The 9960-nt window shown below is 34.7% G+C and overlaps 1 protein-coding gene across 2 annotated transcripts; it reads left to right on the forward strand.

Moving 5' to 3' along the window:
* The first annotated feature begins 2149 nt into the window (after nt 1–2149).
* Nucleotides 2150–7572, forward strand: LOC106780558 (filament-like plant protein). 2 transcript variants are annotated; one of them, XM_014668862.2, is made up of 5 exons: nt 2150–2447; nt 3076–3235; nt 4118–4457; nt 4871–6654; nt 6963–7572. In XM_014668862.2, the coding sequence occupies exons 2-5, from the start codon at nt 3122–3124 to the stop codon at nt 7353–7355; spliced, it is 2631 nt and encodes an 876-aa protein (XP_014524348.1). In that variant the 5' UTR covers nt 2150–2447; nt 3076–3121; the 3' UTR covers nt 7356–7572. The 2 variants fall into 2 exon arrangements, with proteins under 2 accessions (XP_014524348.1, XP_014524347.1); XM_014668861.2 differs by having other exon boundaries at nt 2151–2447; nt 3031–3235.
* Nucleotides 7573–9960: the final 2388 nt, after the last annotated feature.

Genomic DNA, 9960 nt, shown 5'->3' on the forward strand with positions numbered 1-9960 from the left:
TTAAATATTTTTTTTAAAAAATAGTACAAACTTTATTTTTAAATTATCTAGTCATTATTTTTCAAATTTCTAATAATAATACAACATAAATCGTCGACATAGTAGCAAAAATATAAATGTTTTCATTTAAATTTAATGGTTGTTTTAACACAACAAATTACTTTAATAAGAAACATTTTTCATTTCTAATTTTATTTATTACATTTCTAGACTCAGATATAAATAAAAATAACTAAGAATGGCAGTGGACATTATTTAATTTCACTATTTTCAGTTAAAATTAACTAGAGCTGTCAAAACGGGTAACCCGGCTCGACTCGGCCCGGCCCACCACGGGTTGGTCACTTAGTAAGCCAACTCAACCTGGCTCATTTACTAGCGAGCGAGAAAAACTTGAACCCGGCCCGACCCACCACGAGTTGGTGGGTAAACGGGTTGGTTCACTAGCCCATTTAATTACATTTTTTTTAAAATAAAAAAAATAAAAACTTTCTGTAATTTAAATTTAAACAATTTTCACTCCCAAAAAATTATGTTAAAGACAATTCAAAATAATAATAAAAAGTACAATATAATCCAAATGTCATTAAAAAACAAACACAAAAAACATACAAATAAGTTTATTATATTCATCATTTTTTGTTCTTGTTGTAATTCTTGACCCTTGTTCTTGTTGTCTCCAAATTCACTAATAAAGATTTTCCTAATATCAGAACAATTCTGACCATCAATAAAAAATTATTAGTAAAAAAAAGAGAACTAGTACTCAACAATATCAACAAAAAATTAATAGTTTAATCTATAACATAATTTTCCAAATTTAAATATATCAAAAAGAGCTTGTTCAAATAATGTATACTCAAATTATTTAAATAAATGAACAAAATCTGATACAAGCATGTCAGAACATGAAAAAATCATTCCATGTCTTCAAATCCCCNANAACAAAAAACAAATTNGCAAACCTCTATTTTTGTCATTATTGAAAAAAAGAAGAAGAAAGAGAAGTGAGAAAACAAAAATATGGAGAAAGGAGAAGAAAAAAGGAAGGGTGTTTTATCTGCTCCTTGAAGAATTTCAGTGAAATGAGGGTCAGAGCACCGCCGTCAAATGAGAGCAAGTACAGTGAGAGTGATTTGTGAGAGCAAAGATTACTTTTTTGGTATACACAGTGAGTGAAGAAAGTATTTTGTTTTTTAGGGTTTCATAAATAAAATAATAAATTAAAAAAATAAAATTAGGTAGGTGGGCTGGTGGGCCAACCCGGCTCACCACGGGTTCAACCCGCATGAGTCGGGTCTAAATGAGCCGGGTTGAAATCTGACCCGCATATAAGTGGGTTGTATTTTTCAAACCCAACCCAGCCCGAACCCGTGACGGGCCGAATTGGCTCGCGGGTTGTGACCCATTTTGACGGCTCTAAAATTAACATTTCTTTCTAAATTACTACTATTATCATTTCTCACTATGACGTAATATGATAAATAAAAGAAAAGTATTGAAAATAGAAGCACTTATGTATAAATTTACCATATATACGGTTTTGTTTATATTTAAGTTCAAAGATAAAATAAAAATATTAGAATAAATTAGAAAAAGGATAATGATACTTAAATAATATTTTTTTTATAATATTTGAACTTAATTTATGTGTTATCTTTTGATTAGTCCAAAATTACTTTACAATCAATAATAACAATTATAAACACCATTATAAACTAATCACAGAATAACACATAAATGATATTCAATAAAAAAAAATATTGTCTAAATGTATTATCCTTGGAAAAAAAGAGTGTGAATAATGGGTGATAAAAAATCCTTGACGTTAGAGTAGTTATTTTTCTTAATATATGAAACAAAAGCCTTAAACATGGATTACATGAAGAATGTATTAGTAAAGGTGCACAGGCGGGAACAAGAACAACTCAAGTTCAAATCAGTAGTACATTAAAAAGGAAACAAAAAACCTTTTCCATAGAAAGCTGAAAAAGTTGTTTGTAGTTTAACACAAACACACCCCCACTATCACACACTCCCACTCACACTATACAGTACACACACCCACCTTTGAATTTCACAACGCATTTACAATCACGTGGCCCTCACGTGGCCCTCGACCTTTAATATTCCAAAATAAACGTAAAAGGTAAGTAATAATAAAACAAGAAGAAGGACCTCCATTCATTACCTGTTACTTCCCCCACAGTGGTAGCTATGTGAAATTGTTAACGCTTACTGTTTCTGACACTCTACAGAGTGTTTGCCTACCCTTTTTCTTTATTGTTACTAAACTTTCTTATTGGTTTCATTTAACACCTTTCTTCCTTGCTTCTGCACTCTTTAATCCTCACTCTGAACTCCCAGCCATTCGTTTGCCTCCATTTATTGTTTCCTTCCAGCTGTTTCTGCAGTTGGGTTGCTTCACTTGGCCTTTCGGGTCAAAGGTATTTGATCTATTTTTTTTTTCTTGTTTGAAGTTTTTTTTTTTTTTAAATTATTTTTTTTTCAGTGACTTTTGGGAGTGTTTGAGGCATTTTTAGTTCAATGGCTGAAATGGGTAGCTTATATGTTTCTGGATTTTGATTTTTTTTTTTCATCTGGGAATTGGGTTATATGCTGTATGTCTTTTAACCGGTTTTGTGCTTCCGGCTACTGTTTTATCATCACGGGATAGTAAATGTGCTGCAGAATGTTCTGTAGTTCTTGGATTTTAAATTTTAAATAGTGTCGGGGAAAAAAGAGTCTCAAAGATGTTCCTAGAATTGTGTGGGATTTAGCTTATGATATTGGAGATAAAAGATTTCATCTTTTAGTTTGAGTTTTTGTGTTTATGGGCAACATCGAGGAGAATATTTTGCAAAGTGTTTTCTCATATCAATTTTTTTTTTTTTTTTCAATTAGTTACTTATCAAAGTGGAAGCTTCTTTTCTTAGTTTCTGCTTTCTGGATGTTGGCCCCACTACGTTGGAGCATCTTTGTTCATGTTTTTTCTTCATCACAAAATTGACAATTTGAACTGGATTTTAGGTGGGTTTTGAACCAGGTTCTGAACATTTAGGTTATTTTGGGCAGATGAATGCGCTGCATTTTTTAAGCTAATATTGGATTGTTAGACCCAATGATGGATAAGAAGAGATGGCTGTGGAAGAGGAAGTCTTCTGAGAAGAGCCCTGGTGAAAATGAAAGTTCAGGATCTGTTTCTTCTCATTCCGAGAGGTATTCAGATGAACAGGTATGATGAACAATCTGGAATAGTACCCAAATGGGGTACCTAATCTGAGACGTCTTTAGCATTTGGTTTCGTCTCAAAATATTTGGATTCACTTTGTCATCTCACAGACACTATTCAGAATATTTGAATTAGACTTTTACTCCCCTTTTTGGTGATGAACCATAAGATTCCTTACTTGTTATTGTATAAAGTTTGTTATTCACTGAGTATCAAGCTAAGATTGTTTCGCTGGTTGTGCTCTTTCTTCTCTTCTGATGTTGCGCTCAGACGAATATACATAAAAGAATTCTTATAATCACTAAATATAAATATTTATGCCTCATACGCTTCTTTCTTAATCTTGTGTTGTTGATTTTGGAAATTGTGACAAAAGACTAAAACAGTCATCTTGAATTGACAGGTTTTTTTTAATAAAAGTAGGTTCCTCAACTAATTATACACCCCAGATTCTTAAGACAGAATCTACCTGTCCCTCCTTTTGGTTTGTCTCCTATGTGAAAAAATAGTTAGATTTCTGGTTCTGTTTAGGCATGATTTATTTGAATAAACGTCCTGAATACATAACTCATTGATTATTCAAGTTTTATATAGTATTACAAAATTAAGTTCACATTTTTGCAGCCTGTATTTAGCTTCTGTTCCGAAAATGAACCCAATTTGGTCGATGTTTTGTGCATTTGAGAATATATTTTATAACTCTTCTGCTAGTCGTTGGTCTAATTCAACCTTCAATATCATATTTTGTGCCTTCTCCTGTAAATTGGCTTCTGATCCTGGTAGTTTTAGCATAATCTCCATGTCTGAATGAAGTTTACCATCAATTTTCATCCTTTATTTTTCTGACGAGTCTAGTACTTTTGTATCTTTGAAACTTTAAAATAGGATGCACTGAAGGAATCTCCTAGTAGAAGCAGTCATTCACCTGATGTCACATCAAAAGCTACTGTCTATGCAGAAGCAGTTGACTATAGTTCATTTATCAATGAACAATTGCCTGAAGAAGTCACCCCTAAAACTGTATCAGCTACAGGCATTTCAAGTGATTGTTCATCAGAGAAAGACGAAAATGGAGAAAATGAAAACATAAAAGATGTAAAGGAAGATGTTCTAAATGATGGGTTGAGGAACATGTCGGAGAAGCTATCTGCTGCACTAGTGAATGTCAATGCCAAAGAAGACTTGGTTAAGCAGCATGCCAAAGTTGCTGAAGAAGCTATTGCAGGTGCATTCCTCTATTTCTTCCTGCAAATTTTCAGAAAAACACTGTTGATTATACCTTATTTCTTGATTATACATACTGTCTTCAATATGCATTGATTTTGTCCGGCATGTGCTTATAAAACAATACATCATCTGAATGTTGAACTAGACAACCACCCCGTAAGTTCCTCATCATAATGGAGGGGTTAGGACTTAGCTAGGGTTTATAGAAATTTAAAGTTAATTGCATCTGAATAATCTCAATAGTACTTTAGATCAATAGGCTTACATGTGACCTATCAGAACATTTACATGCTGACATTGGCATGATAGGTATCTCCTGGTATGATTCTTTGGTATAGCTATTTTCCTTCTTTTTCTCTTTCTTCCCCTTTTGGGTTGTCTATTAATTGGATCACATTTTCACTAATTTAGGCTGGGAAAAGGCTGAAAAAGAAGTGGCAGTTTTGAAGAAGCAACTTGACACAGTCATTCTCAGGAACTCAGTTTTGGAAGATCGAGTCACTCATTTAGATGGAGCACTTAAGGAGTGTGTTAGGCAGCTAAGACAGACGAGAGAAGAGCATGAAGACAGTATTTGTGATGCTGTTGCAAAAAAGACACAAGAATTGGAATCAGCCAAAATTAAACTTGAGAGCAAACTCACAGAGCTTAAAAAACAATTAGATGATTCAGAGACCAGGTCTTCAATTGACTTTGATATGTATAGAAAGGTAGAATGTTTAGAGAAAGAGAACATGACTCTCAAGCATGAGATTCTTGTTCAATCAGAAGAGCTGGAAATCAGGACAATTGAGAGGGATCTAAGCACTCAAGCTGCTGAGACAGCTAGCAAGCAGCATTTGGAAAGCATCAAGAAAGTAGCCAAGCTTGAAGCTGAATGCCGGAGATTGAGGAGTGTGGCTTCTAAAGCTTCCTTAGTTAATGATCATAAATCAATTGTTCAGTCCTCATTCAGTGTTGAATCTCTAACAGATAGTCAATCAGACAGTGCAGAGCGGCATACTGCAGTGGAAATTGAAGCTCACAAGCTGAATGGCTCAGAACCAAACAAGTTTGAGCCAAGTTGTTCTGACACGTGGGCGTCTGCACTAATTGCTGAGCTTGATCAGTTCAAGAATGAAAAGTGCAAACAAACTCCATCCTGTTCTGTTAAACTTGATCTCATGGACGATTTTCTTGAAATGGAACGACTTGTTGCATTGCCTGAAACTAAGAAGGAAAGCTTGGTCCAAGAGTCAGTTGTTACCAATCAATCCATAAACAAAGAAAGCTCTCTCAGCGTAGACTTTGAGATCATGAATCAGCACATGGATGAGTTAAAAGAGAAATTAGAGAAGGTGGAAACTGATAAAGCTGAACTAGAGATAGCTTTGATGAAAAGTGAAGAATGTATTGAGGAGTCACAACTTCAGTTGAAGGAAGCAGGAGAGAAATTGGAGGAGTTGCAGAGAGAGCTAGAAAATGCCTACAACTCAAAGCAAAGGGTAGAAGATCACCTACTGGACATAGTGGCTGAGGCTCAAACATTATCTGTGAAGGTTGAATTCTTAGAATCTGAGGTTGATAAGGAGAGGGCCGTCTCCAGTGAGATTGCAATGAAGTTTAGGGACTTGGAGGAAGAGTTAGAAAGAAAATCTGCAGAGGTTGACACATTAGAAGCAGAGCTTGATAAGAAGAAGGTTGTGTCAAATAAAATTGCCATGAAGTGTAAGGACCTGGAGAAAGAGCTAGAAAGTAAATCCGACAAGATTGACTTGTTAGAAGCAGAGGTTGATAAGGAAAGGGAGGAGTCATATAAAATTGCAAAAAAGTTGAAGGACATGGAGGAAGTGCTAGACAGAAAATCTGCAAAGATTGAAGTATTAGAAGAAGAAGTTGCTAAGGAGAGGGATGTGTCTGATAAAATTACGAAAAAGTGTAAGGACCTAGAGGAAGTGCTAGAGAGAAAATCTGAAAAGGTTGAGTTATTAGAAGCAGAAGTTGATAAAGAGAGGACTGTGTCAGATAAAATTTCATTGAGGTGTAAGGACCTGGAGGAGAAGCTGGAAAGCAAATCTGCAAAGGTTGATTTGTTAGAAGAAGAAGTTCATAAGGAGAGGACTGCTTCAAAAGAAATTGCAATGAAGTGTAGGAAATTAGAGGAAGAATTACTCAGGTCAACTGCTGGCTCATATGGAGAAAAGAAGATTAAGCAGGTTGGTCATCATTGACATCTATATTAAATGTTTTATCATTCATCTTTTTACAAACTAGGAAGGACAAATTTTAGACAGTCCCACAGGGGCTTTAGGTGTGTTTGTCCAATTAGAATTACGTTTCATCTTGATAATATATGTAAAGAGGCTTATATTAAATGCCAACAAAGATATTGAGGTAAAACTTCAATTGGAAAAGGAAAATCACTAAAATATCCTACATATATAACTTTTGTCTAAGGATTTAGTTATATGTATATATATACTTTTTCCAACTCATGTAATGGATGTGGTCTTGTCTATGCCAGGAGGACCTAGCACTGGCAGCTGGAAAGCTTGCTGAGTGCCAGAAAACAATAGCATCATTGGGAAATCAGTTGAAATCCCTGGCTACACTAGAAGATTTCCTTATTGACACTGCAAGCATTCCTGCAAGTCCACTCATTGCTCAGGCTGGTGGGGAGATGTGGAAGTTGCATTCCAATGGCACATTTTCACCCAAAAGAGATTCCATTTCTTCAAGGTTGGCTCATGGTAGCTCTAGTCCACCCTTGAACAAAAATGAGGAGACCTCACCACTTTCATCATCTTCATCAACATCGTCACCAGCTATGCCAAATCATGTCAGTTCTGAGAGGAGTAGAAATGGCTTTGCAAAATTTTTCTCTAGAACCAAGAGTGGAATCCGGCTAGAAATTTAGTGAGGATATAGTGAATTAACCTTGGCAGAAGTCATTCTTTTCACTAGCTTTAAAACAGGCCTATGTTGTCATTCAAACAAAAGATTTGACAACATTCAATTGACATCTATTGTATCATTTTTTTTACCAATCCTGTGCAGGGTTTATGTCTTCTGACATTTGATTAAAAAGAATCATTTTTTGCTAAGCCGAGTCATAAGTTTGAATAAAGAGTTCTTGACCAATATTACCTTCTATCTACCAATAAAATCTAAGTTAGAATCATAATTTTTGCATAAATTAAAAGTTATCTTTTTTAAAGAAACTAAATATGAAAAACTTTCAGAACATCTTTTCTACATAAAGTAATTTTAGTTTATAAAAAACATTTAAATGTTTTTTTTTTTCCTTATAGATGTTAGTAGATAGGTTAGATTGACGTATATTTCAGTGGCAAGGTCCATTATTTGTTTACTAAAAACATTAATGGAGTGAGGGAGACTAATCATTTCTACATAAAGTAATTTTAGTTTATAAAAAACATTTAAATTTTTTTTTCCTTATAGATGTTAGTAGATAGGTTAGATTGACGTATATTTCAGTGGCAAGGTCCATTATTTGCTTACTAAAAACATTAATGGAGTGAGGGAGACTAGAACTCTCGACATCAGGATGACGAGAAGCTGAGGCATACGCGCTAAGCATCTGTACCACCACCCTACTTATTAATTTTTTTCTTGATAAAGTACACAATACAATGAAATAACTAGAATGTTCAAATGAGTTAAAATTTAATAAATTCTTAAAATAATCTGCCATCGTAAAGTTAAGATTTTGAAATTTATGATTTTTGACATTGATATTATTTTAACAGCCTAAATGTTTATTTTGTCCTTATGGTAAGTGTCTTTTACATATATTTCTTGATTTTAAAAATGTATATATTGGGTCTTAGAGTTTTCAAAATTGTATGATTGAAGTACTATTCGTTTAATGGTGTTAAAATTGATAACGTTTAAGTTTCTGTGTATGTGAGTTGTGTAAGAAATATCGTTGTGGCATTTAATTGGCTTAAATTCAGTTCACGTGGCAGACAAAATTTGGGTTACGCGTTTATTGAAATTTGTAGTATTTTTAATTGGGGAAATAAAATAATTAGGAAAATTAGGTCATATGTAAATTGGAGATTTTTGATTGAGGGTTGATTTGGTTGCTTACTTCGTTCAGTGAGCAGAGGTGGATTGTTAGCGAACGAGTGTGGTTTTCGAATGAAGTTCTGACAGAAAAAGCTTGGTGAATGAGTAGGGTTTGTTAGTAATTACGGTAGGTGACCGAATAGGGTTTGTGAGCGTGATATTTCTTAAAGCGAAAAGGTGCAAGGTGCGTTTTTTATCACTTATTTTATGTAGTTGGGGTCCCTCGATGAAAGTTTGTTGCTTCTTCTCCCCTTTAGTGTGTTCTGTTGTGGTCCCCCTAATAACGTTCGCTTTGTTGTGGTTCCCTTCTTTATTGTGTTTCGTTTTGGTGGCGTACTGTTGTTTGTTTGTTTTTGGTCCCCCATTTCAAAATTAAATTGTTTATTGTGTGGTTGTCGTTGGTCTCTGTTAGTGACTAAGTCATACTGTTCATTCATATTAATTTAAGAATTAAGACAAAATGGAATGTTGTAGGTAAAACATTGATTGCGTGTGATTAAGTTGCTATAACTACACATGTAATAGTTGTTGGTAATATGGCATGTTTAGAATGTAGATGCATGTGAAGGTCATTAAATAATGATAATAGATGCATGTGAAGGTCATTAACCAACTGCATGTAGTCTGACACTTATTTTTAATTGACCATTAAACAAAATGTCCCACTCTGATATTGAGGTGGTGTTTCACCATAGGGATAATGATGGGTCATTTAAATACCATGGAGGTGATACCAGTACCTTGATCATTGACCCAGACAAATGGAGTTATTTTGAAATAATGGCCATACTGAAGGAGATGGGTTATAGAAATGTTAAGGATTTGTGGTATTCACCAGGTGGTTTTGTATTAGAAGCTGGGTTGGAATTGCTAAGTGATGACAAAGGTTCATGTCATGTGGTGAACATTGCATTATTGAATGGTCAAGCTCATTTGTTTGTGGTTTACATGGTGTCACAACCTGACTATATTCATATGTTGCAATATGATGGTCAACTCCAAGATTGTGAATGTAAAAAAGGCAAACTTTGTGAACATGGTCAAGATGAAGTTAGTGAGGAGGGTGAAGGTAAAGTTTGTGAACGTGGTGAAGATGAAGTTGGTGAATAGGGTCAAGAAGAACTTTGTAAGGATGGTCAAGCTGAAGTTGTTGAAGTTGCTGAACATGGTGAAGATGAAGTTTGTCTGCATGATGTTGTTGGTGATCAAGGGGATGTTGAGGATGATGTTGTTTGTGGTGAAGGGGATGTTCAGGATGATGTTGTTGGTGGTGAAGGGCATCATCTGTTTGATGGTGTTGGTTATGAAAGGAATGGTAAGGATGATATCATTGGTGGTGAAGGCATGATCAATTTTATGTTGTTGGTGATGAAGGGGATGTTCAGGATGATGTTGGTGGTGGTGAATGAGATGTTCAGGATGATGTTAGT

The sequence above is a fragment of the Vigna radiata genome, unplaced genomic scaffold, assembly GCF_000741045.1.
Source record: "Vigna radiata var. radiata cultivar VC1973A unplaced genomic scaffold, Vradiata_ver6 scaffold_390, whole genome shotgun sequence".
Lineage (NCBI taxonomy): Eukaryota > Viridiplantae > Streptophyta > Magnoliopsida > Fabales > Fabaceae > Vigna > Vigna radiata.